This window comes from Centruroides sculpturatus, unplaced genomic scaffold (assembly GCF_000671375.1).
Source record: "Centruroides sculpturatus isolate CEXI.00-Female unplaced genomic scaffold, Cexi_2.0 scaffold330, whole genome shotgun sequence".
In the NCBI taxonomy this organism is placed as follows: Eukaryota; Metazoa; Arthropoda; class Arachnida; order Scorpiones; family Buthidae; genus Centruroides; species Centruroides sculpturatus.
The window spans coordinates 439126-453098 of NW_019384592.1; the positions used below are offsets into that span (position 1 = coordinate 439126).

The 13973-nt window shown below is 29.2% G+C and overlaps 1 protein-coding gene across 1 annotated transcript in view; it reads right to left on the reverse strand.

Moving 5' to 3' along the window:
- Positions 1 to 13973, reverse strand: part of LOC111624797 (brefeldin A-inhibited guanine nucleotide-exchange protein 3-like) — a 109218-nt gene that overhangs the window by 74711 nt on the left and 20534 nt on the right. Inside the window, exons 3-7 of the mRNA XM_023367748.1 lie at positions 13595 to 13678; positions 9429 to 9560; positions 4515 to 4703; positions 3692 to 3822; positions 2241 to 2348 (exon numbers count right to left, since the gene is read on the reverse strand). Coding sequence (XP_023223516.1) covers positions 2241 to 2348; positions 3692 to 3822; positions 4515 to 4703; positions 9429 to 9560; positions 13595 to 13678 — 644 coding nt within the window. The remainder of the gene's footprint in view (positions 1 to 2240; positions 2349 to 3691; positions 3823 to 4514; positions 4704 to 9428; positions 9561 to 13594; positions 13679 to 13973) is intronic.

Sequence of the window (13973 nt, forward strand, 5' to 3'; positions counted from 1 at the left end):
TTTAATTTTAAAATTGTAGTTTATATTATATCCATTAATGGTTCATTTTGAGGTTATATTATTAAATAAGTCTCTAGATTTATTTGGCGTAGAGTTTAGATTTAGATTGTATATATATAACTTAGGATAGTTATAAACAGATATTTTGTTTATAGGGTATAGATATACGCTAAATATAGTGTATTTAATGTTCTAGATGCACAGTAAGAGTTCGTTAATACGGCATCTCTGAACTAGAGTGGTGTTGGCTTTTCGAAAGCCGAATTAACGAATTTCTATTGTAGTAATTTACGTTGCTAGTAATAACCTCAAGTTGACCTACCATTCTGGAGGACCAGAATTTAAATTTGGGAGGTCGAAAAATCCATGAATTTTTCGGTGGTTGTCTGCCCCGGATATGTCGGGCTTCAGCCACCTCATTATGGGCCTGGCCAGACTCGTAATTGATATGATTAAAAGGCCTTATTAGTGCCCACAAGAAGGGAAGAGTAAAAAATAAATAAATAAATTCCTGTATATTTTAGCTTTCAAAGTTTGGATTTTTTTAAAATTAAATCGCTTAAATTTAACTTTTATGCACGATAAGGACAATTTAAATTTATTAAGGCGAAGATAATTACAAGCATTTCCTTTAATTATTATGAACATATATTTAAATATGATTAAGGCGATTTTAAACAGAACTCCATTAACTTTAATTTGCATACAGCTTTAGAATTCGATTTAACGATGAATTAATAGAATTAAAACANAACAACCCCAGTCCCCAATTGATTTGGATAATCGACGCTCTACTGTAATAAACTATTGTTAAAATTGTAAAATTAAAGGGTAAATACATCTTTATCAGTGATTAACTTTTATATAAATTACAGCAAGTTTTTGTAGCATTCAAATCTGGAAATGCAAATTTGCATAATAAACAATCATATGATGTCTATACTAAATTTTTTATTTCTAAATGTTATAAAATTTTGAATCATGCATACTGAATTAAACAATTCAGATTAAGAATGACATAATCCCATTTGACAGATTAGGTGATACTTAAATCAATTCTGTAATATTTTATTTACCATACTAATAAATTAAGTATTTGGTTTTTGTTTTAATTAAATACAGTGGTACCTCATACTTCAAATGCTTCAGAGTTCACATGCCAAATTCAACTAAAATTCACTTTAGTGTTCAAACAATGCTTCAAAGTTCAAACTGCATGTGGAATCAAAAATGCACTGGAAGTGTAAAATAAGTTTCTGGACAAAGAATATAATTTCAAATTAGCAATAACGTGCTAAAATTTACAACTGCTATAATTAAATCACACATCTTTTTTAGGTACTGTTCCTAAACAGTACCTAAAAAAGTTAAAACACTGTTAAAAATACACAAAAGCTTTCTGTTTAACTCAATATAACCTTTACTTATTAATCATGTCATCCAAGAAGTGTGTAAAAGCAATGAAGTCTAACTAGTAAAAGGAAGGCTTGAAAAAGTCTAAGATGAAAAGGGAACTTATCACAAAGCATGAAAGCTATATTCGTGGTGAATCTGGCAGCCATGTTTAAGATGCCAAAGTTGGCAGTGTGCAACCAGTAAATGTAATTTTTATTTTATTATACATTATTTACATAATTTATTTATTGTTTCATGTTTTAATTTATTATTATGGCATTTAATTGTGTTATTTTTACCTTAAATTATTGTATTTGCCATTTTAAGTTTATTGAAATGGATATTGTTTAGGGTTTGGGAATGGATGAATTCATTTTCCATTGTTTCTAATGGGAAAAACTGCTTCAGACTCCAAATGATTCAGAGTTCAAATGGCCACCTGGAATGAAGTATGAGGTACCACTGTATTTATTTTAATCTGTTTTTCATTTGTCACATCTACTATAGTAAAAGCATAACTTCCATTGATTTGAAAATAGATGAAAGTTATGTTTCATGAATATTTTGATTAATTAATAGTAGTATAAATAACAATTTTCTCAGAAAATCTAAGATAGTTTCCAATTTGATCTTATATAAAGCTAATTGCTTTCATTAACTAACTTACAATGTTTGGTAGAAGCAGAAAAAAATTGGGATCAAGATTAAAATCTCATTAGTCTAAAACCATATAAACTGAGAGACCACTATTTCAAAAACTGCATTGCATGTTAGTAACAACCAACTTAATTAAATAAAGTTTACTATATTTTTTAATTTCTGTAAAAATTTTGTTGGCTACATACCATAAAAATTCCAAAAATATTTGACTCTTATGTACTTCCAATTTTAAACTGGAAACAGAAGATAGTAGGCACTGAAGAAGAAATGATGGCAAATATTTATTTTGAGAACTGAAAACAAAAATATATCATATTATCATATTTATCATATTAGAAGTATTTTAATCTAAAAATATTATTTAATCAATCAATATTTTAATAATAATGTATTTATTCATATTTTATTAAATATTATTATTCATTTATTACAGCTGTTTTTTAAAATAATCTTTGGTAGTCAAGTATATTTTTTATAATATAATAAATTTATAGCAAAATGTTAATTGATTAATTCAAATACATTTGTGACAAAAAAATTTTAAAAATGCACTTAAAATATATTATGTAATACATTATTACAAAATATGGATACAATCTCTTTTTATTACTGAAAATCATTAGATTTTTTATATATTTAATTATTTTTATTTACATTTTTAAGTGATATGCACACTCATTTTTATATTTTAATAAATATCAATTCAATAAAATTTAAATTCAAAGCACAAACTTATGAACTTATACAACCATTAATATTTTATTTTTATCCATAATTATGATTTTCCTTATTATCAATATTTGTCAAAAGAATTATAAATAAATGTGTAAATTTCTGATTAAAATGTGTGTTAGAGAAAAATAATCATACAAGAAAATATTATAGTATAAAATGAATTGATAGTATTATATTCATAAAGAAAAAAGTTGCTACTAATCAGTCATATTAATGCAAAAAACAAAAGAATTTACATTGTAAAAAAATACAATATATGTTTGTGAAATGGTCCAATGAATTATTAAGTAAAAAAATGCCATTACATTAGTTTTTAGAACATACTGAATTTTTATTTATTTAAAATTTTAAAATCTTTTATAATTCTAGTCATTGCATCTTTGCTTACAATCTCTCCAACTTCACTTATATACGTTATATATTTACAATCATAATTTTTCTAATAGTTTAAATCTTTGTAAAATTGCAAGTTAAAGTTTCAGTTACAAAAACTAATAATAAAATCCTTTTACTAAGAAGTATATGAATTTAAAAATAGTAATTAAAAAAAAACATAGCAAAAAATTAATTTTATAAAGTTTCTCTTTCAGTCAAGGAATTAAATGAAAAATTGATAAATAAAATTATAAATTACAAAAAGTAACTATAGGGGGACCAATATGCAACACAATAAACATAAGTTAAATCAAAATTAAAAGTTAATCAAAATATTTTTCATATCAACACATATTATACAAAGCAATAATTATTTGATTTTCCAAATACATAGCATTCAAATTATTAACTCGTTTCAGGTATTTTGTTCCATTTTTATTTAAAATGCTTACAATACTTTACTGTAATTTGTCCAATTAATAATGCTTTAAGTTTTAATGTAACTGAAAATTTAAAACATATTTACCTATTACAATTCTTAAGTTTTTCATATAAAAATTCCAAAATAGGTATTACTTCCTCAACAACACCATCCATTAAGTTATATTCTGAAAATTTAAGACAAGAAGAAAAAAAATTATTTTCAGATTCCTTAAACTTATTCATTATTGCCAAATATTTATTTTAAGTACTAAGATACTATAAAGATATGTTAGAAGGCTTATTATTTTAAATTTTATTACTCATTATTTAAAATAAATTATCCTTATTTGGTAATTTAATTTTCAAAATAAATTCTATAAAATTCTAAAAGTAAGTTTTGAAAATTCATGATTAAAAATAGCATTGATAATATTCACAAATATTCTAAACTTCTTTATATTATGAAATTTTCAAAATATTTAATATCTTAGAAAGATTTATTTTATAAAAAAATTTAGTGAATTAACATTCTTTCAGATAACCATATTAACATGAGTAGTTCATGTATTCAGAACAAACATATCAAAAACAGAAAGCCAACTTGATTTGTGTATGTGTTGTTTGTTTTTGGATATAAACAACAAACAACATTTTTCTATTTCTTTTATACATTAATTTAAACATATTCTAAAAAATAATTTCTGAATATTCTGCTAATTTTCTGAATATTCTGGTCTAATTTTATTAAATATATTTTTATTTGTCGCATACTCTCTCTCAGTAACATTGTTCATATATTTTTTGTAGAAGTTGAGAAATACTTGTATGCATTTCATAAATAGATAACATATAGGAAAATTCATTTTTTATTTAGAAATCAAAAACTTTAAAGTATCNACATAAAACTATATGTAGCAAAAGCATACTTCCTCTCCAACTTCAGATTCTTGAGCTACTGTACAAAAAAATTGTATCGTTTGACTGGCTGTAGCCACTGCAGCTGTTCTGACTTCAGAACTATCATTTGAACACAATTCAATGCATAATGAAATCAGTTTGAGTACAAAATTAGTGCTTAAATGCCAGCTGCTCGTACCAGCTAACTGCAATAAAATCTGAAATAAATTTAAATATTGTTATTGTTAAATTCATAAATTTACAAAATCAAAAATTAATTTATACAGTAAAACCTTGTTATTTCAATATTGTATAATTCAAAGTCAAGTATAGTCCATGGCTAAGGCAATAAGATTTTGCTTATATTTTAGTTTGGATAATTCAAAATACACAAACAATGAATTTCAAAGTCATTATCTGGTCCAGTGACATGCAAAAATATCATTTAATTCAAAATCTTCCATCATATTAAGAAAGTTTCCATGCCCAAGTGACAACTTCAGTTTCACCAATAATACATTGTTGATTTATTGGACATCTGTTCAAGATCATTTGGACATTGTACATGTTGCCAATAAAGAAAGAATTTTTTCTATTTTTATGGAAGAAATTTGTTTGGCATTTAATTATTTTGGACATTTTTCACAAAAATCAAGTGTTTCAATAATTCCAAGGTCCACTAAATACACATGCGTATTCATGATAGCATGCATTCTTATAGCTTTAGCCATTAATAGAGTTGTTTTCATCAGATTACATGATTTTTGTAATCTCAAACTCAAGATGGTGAATTTTTCATAGAACTAGTTTTTGACCCTCTAGGCAAAATTTCCGGTAATTGTTATTGAAGCACTTAAGCATCTTTCGTATGTTATTTTCAGGGCTTGCTTTGAATGTAATTTGGTTATGTTTTTGTTATTTCATTAAGTTCAAAAAACTGTCAATTGACAGTTTTTTTTTTTTTTTTTTGAAATAGCTTAAATTATTAAGTAATAACTCATAATATTAATGCATTTGTAAATAAATGGGTGAAATTATATAAGATAATGTCATAATTTTATTCAAGAACTAGCAGATAAGCCCGGCATTGCTTGCACAAAAAGTAATGATAGCGAAGATTAAGATTATTACATTACAGCCAATCTTACCTGTTTTCACAGAATGCAAGAATTAGGTTTCCCTGTTTCCAGACTAATTAGAAAATTTTTAGATAGGTCTAAAATTATGTTCAATTTAACACAAAAAACCGCATCTGTTAATCTTGCACAACACTTTCTCTTAACACTTCCATTGTTGAAGCCTTAATCCTGTCACTTTCCCCGCGCAGGTGGGGGGATTTCAAAAAATCCCTTGTTATTGTGCCATCTCGTGACTTACCCTAAAGCCGGATGCACATATGCGGCGTGACAAGGAAAAGCGGCAGGATGACGTCACTTTTTCTCGCTACAGAATTCGATTTTGTGCTGCTTTTCTCGTGCCGCAAAAGTTGGTTTAATTTTATCTTTTGCGGCAACTGCTGCCAAGACGCGTTTCTATCAGCCAATAACAGTTCGTCTGGTAGTCATGTGAGAAAATACGATCACGTGGTGTTTTAATGGTGGAAAGTTCAACGCAGTTAACCGAGATAACTAACATCAGAATAAAGAGGAAAGATAATAAATTTAACACAAATAATCATATATAATTTAATTCAAAGAACAAAACAACCGAATCTTATTCGAAATAGTATTCTTTATCGAGGAATAAGCGTATTTTGTACACCAGTTCTTTATCAATCCAAGATAATATCTCTAATCCAAAATATTCGTTCAAATCTTCAACAAAATCTTCTAACTAAATAAAGCAAGCCGTACAAAACAAAATTTGTAAACACATGGTTAGCAACAATATAGGTATCGTTTGCCATCTTGAATACTAAACACATGTGCCGAAATGTAAGTGAATTGCTGCCGCGCAGCGTAGATGCGTTTGCGACACTGCTTTTCCTTGCCGCGCCGCATGCGTGCATCTGGCTTAACTGTGTACCAAATTTCAAGTTTCAACTCCTAACTGCTGAAATGCTCACGATAAAATGCTCGCATAAATGCACGCCATCTAGGATAAATGTACTATGCCAGAAACCTTCGTGGGAGTATATTAAACAACTTCCCAAAGTTTCATGGCAACTTTAAATCAAAAAAGTTTGAATTATCCGGGTTTGAATTATCCAAAGTTGTGTTATTTTTATCCCTTTCGAAATAACAAGGTTTTATACTGTATATTCTTTCCAAAAAAAATTAATATAATTTTGAATATATTTAATTTAATGTCAATATTTTTCATTAAAAATAATTTTAATTTAATTTTGTAAAAAAAAAGTTAAGTTTGGTAGTTTTAAAATGTAGCAAGTTTCAAATTTTACACTTAAATTCATAATGAAGCAATGCTATTGAATAAATTAACAAAAAAGTTCTCTTTAAAAGCTTATATCTATTATTGTGCTAAATATCTGATAAGCTAGATTAATATTAATTGCTTTATGTACGAAAAAACACTTTTTTATTAAAAAATTATGATAAAATCCTCAGAGTTAAACAATAATTACAAGATTAAAGCATATAAGTCAGTTGAGAGTTGTAGAGAGCTGTGGATGCTAAATCATCCCCATCTGTGCTGTGAGAGTAACCAATATACTGTATTTACTTGCATATAGGATTACGTGTGACTTTAAAGATCAAAATAAAGAAAATTAGATTTATTAATACAATTCTAAATTTATTTCATTTAATCACAAATAAAATATTATTAAATGCACGTATTAAGGCAAACAACCATGGTTTCTTGATGCTATCATCTTTTGTCTACTTGGACTCGCTCCCTGAAGCATCGTTACAACTCTCCTCTTTTTCACTCTCACTCCACAAAGCATCATCCTCTGATCTGTCAAGTGAATTTGAAATGCAGTATTTCCTGAATGACTTTGCTATCAGCTCTTGAGAAATGCTTTTCCATGCACCTGATACCCACGTAGAAAAACCAAAAGATTATAATGCACATGACCGGAAAAAGTTTATTTTTAATGATTCAGAATGTGCAAAACTTTTTTAAAAATACCAATTTAACAAATATGAAATAACTACATTTATAATCATTGCTAAGTGACCAACTATTTTTGAATCATCTCTTTGAAAAACAAAATTCACCTTGACCTCAATAGCACCCTGCTATAATGGCAGCATGAACTATACACAGTTCACAAAAATTATTGCAAAAACGCAAAGAATCATTCGCTCACACATACAGGATGATCTAGGTTTTTGAAGCAGTGAAAAATGAATAGAAACCACATCTTATACACAAGTAAATACAGTAGTTATATCTAAATTAACTAATTAATTGTTATGGAAATGAATATAAGATGGAGGTCTGGATAGCCTAACTGGCAATGCATGATAAGTAAAAGTTGCAGATTCAAGTTCCACTCTAAGCAAATTCTTTTTCCAGAATATTCTAAATTAAAATTAATTTTTTCTAATTATTAAATTTACTTCAGATGGTGGAGTAACTTCCTACTTCTAGCCAAATTGATTTATATTTAATTATTTATTTGCCTAAAAATAGCCCAATGGATAATCTGGCAGATTGTTTGGCAATACAGATAAAATCCCTTTTTTAATTTTCGTAATCCCTTTATAAACTATCATCAAAAGTTAATAGATAAATTTTAAGGAAATATTAATACAGCAAAACCTGGGTTTAGCAGACAAAATGTCTGGTCCTACCCATAATAAGACAATTGATGTATTTTTTCTTGATTGAATGGACATTGCCTTCTGCTGACAATGGACAAAAATTTTGAAATCTTTTCTATTCTCCAATGTCTTTGTTGCGTGAACAGTACACAAATGGATTGTTTCCCATACATATCATTCAAAATATACCAGTATTTTTCAATCTGTGGGTCGCAACCCCCAGGGGGGGTCGCAAAGCCTTACACAGGGGGTCACAGGTAAAAGAAAAAGACAAGTGTTTGTAGGTCCTACACTACAATAAAAAAAATTATAATTTCAGTGAGAAGGCCGTGCCTGTTTATTTTACAGTACAATTGATTTTTGATTGATATTTAGGTCTCAACAGAAAGAAAATTAAATATGTAGTTTTTAAAATCACTGATATAGTTTTAATATGGCCCTGGGGGTCACCAGAATTTTTTAACTTGTAAAGGGGTGGCATATTCAAGAAGGTTGAAAAACACTGAAATATACCATGCATCAGACTCATTGTTTCATAACATTTGTTTGTATCCTTAAATTTGTCAGATGAGATTTTTCACATTTCATAAGATAGTATTCTGACAATTTCAATATCAAATATTCATGATTAGGATTGACATTTCTCCTTTGCATGATGGAAGAAAAGCATTAAGAAACCAGAATTTTGGAGAAGGAAAGATTAACATAAACAGAAGGAATCAAATGAATCATATGTTGGAAAAAACTGGCAAACATCCTACTTGAAAAGTTTAGAAAGTTTTGTATCCCATTCAAGGTTACATCTCTTCTAGATTTCTCAAAATTAATTAATCTTTTATTTCTAATTATTAAATTTACTACAAGATGGCATTTAACACTTCTAGTGACAAAATATATTAATTAATCATATAAAATAGCTTTGTAATTTCTGTAATTTTTTGGCCATTTCTGCTTTCTGTTCTCATCATGTTCTTTTACAAAATAAAACTGTATATTGATTATTTAAAAAAAACCCACTGAGTATTGTGAAATTTATGATATTTTTTAAATAAATGCCTAACTTATGTCTGCTGCTATCTGTTCTAAATTTTTTGATCCCAACAGTGTCTTCAAAATGCAGGTTCCACATTATATATCTAATAATTTACACATAACAAAAAATTCTTCAATTTATTTCTAATCAAACAGAATAAAGTTATAATGTTAACTTACTTTTAAAATTTCAATTTGGGTGTCTTCAGATGAATGTAAAACAGACGGAATTGCTTTCAGTAATTGACAAGGTAGCCATTTTTCATCATCATCTGTTTCAAATGGAGAATGTAAACTATCCCATACAAGTTTCTAAAAAAAAATTTAATCTATTGAAAAACACATAATAATAATAAACTCTCTTGTCAGTTACCACCTTGCTGTGGTGAGAGAGCTCAGTAATTCTAATGAACCACAGAGCTATGCCAGTCCTGCTAAGGTCACTCATGCCAGTGAGGTCTGTGGGGAGAAATAAAGCCAAGAGTAACTGAACCCACATCTATGGAGATCTAATGATGGTAATAACATGATCCCAAATGTAATACTGATTTGCCTGGGTTAACAAGATCCATGCTCGCAAGTTAGGCAGAGGCTCACGTTCGAAAAATATGTCATAATCTCCCTTGGTCACCAGTGGTGAAAGCAGCTCTGGTCCAAGTATGCAATGTCCACAACAGTTCTGAGAAACCAGCCAACCCTTGATGTTTCTGAGACAATCGAGACCACAGACCATTAAGCCAGGTAAACCATGCCAATGGATGAAATGGACATCAGAAATGAACGAGTTTATCATCCGTACTTACTACACCATCACAAAACTTGAAACAGACATGACAGCATACAGACAACAGTTACATCACTTGTTCCCATAACAATATCCTCATCTCACTGTCAGTGTACAAAGGATTGTTGATCAAAAAAAAAACAATTTCACATAATAATCTTATACCACAAACAACACTAGAACATATCAAACAACAAACTGCAGAACAATTATACCAACAAATACTCCCAACATCAAAAAACAACCACATTATCCATCAGGATCATCAAGATACATGCACTGACAATACTGTTCTTACAACCACTATTTTCATTGATGCCGACATCAACACTTCACTGCCTGAAATAGATTCAAGTTTAATTCATACTCTCTCCCTTCTTTTCCAAAAAGCACTCACAAAATTTACAGGCACTGACTCTGCACAATGGCTACACATTCCCAAAATCAATACTTCTAAACTAGTACGGAAAATACTTCCTCATGTAAACACTTGCATATTACCAGATTGCACTCATTCCATTTCTACATTCTCAGGCATTCACACATTAGTTTACACAGGTGTAGTCCTTGGTAAGTCACAGTAGTGACCTACCAAGGACTAAAACTGTATCCACAGACAGAAGCACACAGATCAAAAACACTTCAAAAGCATGCCTAGCAAAGAAGAATAGAAACATAAACAATATTAGACAGCAGTTAGGCAGGCTGACACAATATGCTAATAACAAAACATCTAAATTAATGAAACAACTAAAAAAACTTTTCAAGAGCATGAACAACACAATGTCCACATTCAAACAAAATCTGACCAAACAATACAAAATTTGCTCTGTATGGAAACAACAAAATGAATTATTCACAAATAATAAAAAACTCTTCTACAGGTAAATTAATACCAAATCCACTACTGATTCCCAACACAATGGCATGCCAATTGAAGAAGAACTTACAAATTATTGGTCTACTGTCGTCATGCACAATGCTGAAGCAGACTGGACCAAAGAGGAGAGTGAAGACATGCAGGACACACCTAGTATGCATTGTGTTGAAATAAATATACAAGACATCCATTGCACAATGTAGAAAGCACACAACTGGACAACACCTGGACATATGCAATTTCTGGTATAAAAAATTCACATCCCTACACCAGGAACTATCTAAACATTTAACTCATATCAACAACAATCCACAAGACATGCCAATTTTTCTCATGCAGGGCTTCACCTACATGAAACCAAAATACAATAACACCAAAGATCCTACACAGTATAAACCAATTACCTGTCTTCCAACACTTTACAAGATTCTTACCTCTTGCATCGCAAACAAAACAAACAATCACATTGATGAACATGACATTCTTACAAAACAAAAAGGCTGCCATCGAAATCACAAAGGTTGTGAAGAACAATTAATCGTTGACTCTGTTATCCTACAGCAAGTTCATAAGCAACACAGAAACACACATGGCATACATTGATTACAGAAAAGCATTCAACAATGTCTTACACACTTGGCAGCTGTACACACTTTGCATCTGTAAAATCCATCCCCAACTGATTAGTTTCCTTGGCTCCACCATGCTCCTTTGGAGAACAACATTACATCATAACCTCCATAATACTCACATAAAAACAACTCAAATACACATCAAGCAAAAAATTTTTCAAGGCAATTCCTTGAGTCCTCTTTGATTCTGCCTTGTGCTTAAAGCTATTAATACCCATGTTGTCCCTTTACTCACTTATTCTTTTAAAGTTATACACTGGATACACACAGATCTTGAGCAACTCCAAAGGAAAACAAGAACAACACTTACAATGCATAAACAATATCACCAAGACATCTGTAGAAAGACCAACTCTTCCTCATAAAGAAAGTGGCTGTGGCCTTACTAATATAGTTAACCTGCTCTACAAACAAATTCAGACACTGCAGAAGTTTTTCTACAAAAAACAAGAAACATGATGATTACATACACTCTGAGCACCTGGCCAAAGCTCAACACACAAAAACATAAACACCACTATACAATCATGAGCCCAAAAGGCACTTCATGGCAAGAACGCCTATGACCTAGCTCAGGATTATGTTGACAAAACTGTATCAAATTACTGGCTGACTAGGGGCTGCCTGTTTGGAGAGACTGAGGGGTTTATGGTTGCCATTCAAGATCAGGTCATAAACACTAAAACTACAGAAAACACATCCTAAAGGATACATCATTCACAAATGACTCTTGTAGAAAATGTCATACACTGCCAGAAACAATACAACATACAACCTCTGGTTACAAGCTCTTAGCACAAACAGACTATTTACATAAGCATAATCAAGTAGCAAATATAATAACGCCAAGATCTTGCATAGAAGCAGTAGAGGTTTGACACATACTGATCACAAAATTAAAATTAATTTTTCAGATCACAAATGTTTAAAAATAATAATAATTTTTAAAATAAAAATTTGTCAAGTAAATTAAAGCATTACAATTTTTGGAGGCTGGTATCTTAAATTTTTTAAAAAATATATCAATTGGATATATTTTTTTAAAATATCTAGATACCAGCCTCCAAAAATTGTAATGCTTTAATTTACTTGACAAATTTTTGTTTTAAAAATTATTATTATTATTATTTTTTTTAAACATTTGTGATCTGAAAAATTAACTTTGTGATCAGTATATGTCAAACCTCTACTACTCACAGATTAATAAACATCCAGGTACCATACTACAAATATACTCAGCAGAGAGTATTATAAAATGACACACAAAATATACTATAACAAAATATACTATAACAAAACCATAATCACAGATAAGCCAATAGACCTGACATCACACTCATCAACAAATGCAGTAAGATTTCTTATATAACAGACATCTCCACTCCAAATACTCATAACATAAAAATGCTCACACTAAAAAAATCAACAAGTACACTCCATTTGCTCAAGAAATAAGTCAGATGAGGAGGATGGATAAGGTATTTATTGTACCTGTTTCTTCTCTTCTACTGATGTTATACTATATACATTACACAAAAGTCTAGAATAAAAACATATACATGGCACTACAGAAAGCTACAATATTGAACATGTCACATTGTTAGGAAGTTTCTAGACGTTGACACACATACCAAATACCAATAACACAGCTTAATGTTACACTAGTTTGGGTAACTACACTTTGACTTTAGTCTGGCATAGCACTTGGTATCAGTATCAGCTGAGCATGACATTCCCAACATAACAATAATAATAATAATAATAATAATTCAACAGTATTGTATCAGATAATCATAATAAACTCTGAATAAAGTTCTGTACGTTGGGTTTAGTGTTCCAGAAAATAAGTACGTCGTCTACATATCTAACATACATTATCATTTGCGCTTCATACTTCGGCAACACTGCATTGAATGCGGCAACATGAAGCGCAAATGATAATGTATGTTAGATATGTAGACGACGTACTTATTTTCCTAAACTCTGAATACATATATTATAAATTTGATTAAAATAAAATTGAAAATTAATTAAATAATGGTAATCTTACTTGAAATCCATATAAGGCATGACTTATTAGTTTATTATTCTTTGATTCTAAAGCCATCTGCAATATTACTAAACATTTTTCTCTGAAATAAATAATTTAATTCTATATATTCACTCTATAAATTTCACAATTATTATTTGCTATATCATTATTCTTTGTTATATTACATGAAATTTAAAGAAATCAACATTATATATGCAAAATAAATCATTAGAACATAATTAATAGTTAAATTTATTTAAAAAAAAACAATCACCATAAAAAAAATAATAAAATTCAAAATTCTTATGAATATTTTCAAAGACAAATACTAGTTGATGAATATTAAATTACAAATCTTCTTCAGATAATACATAAATAACTTATTTCTTAAAAATTT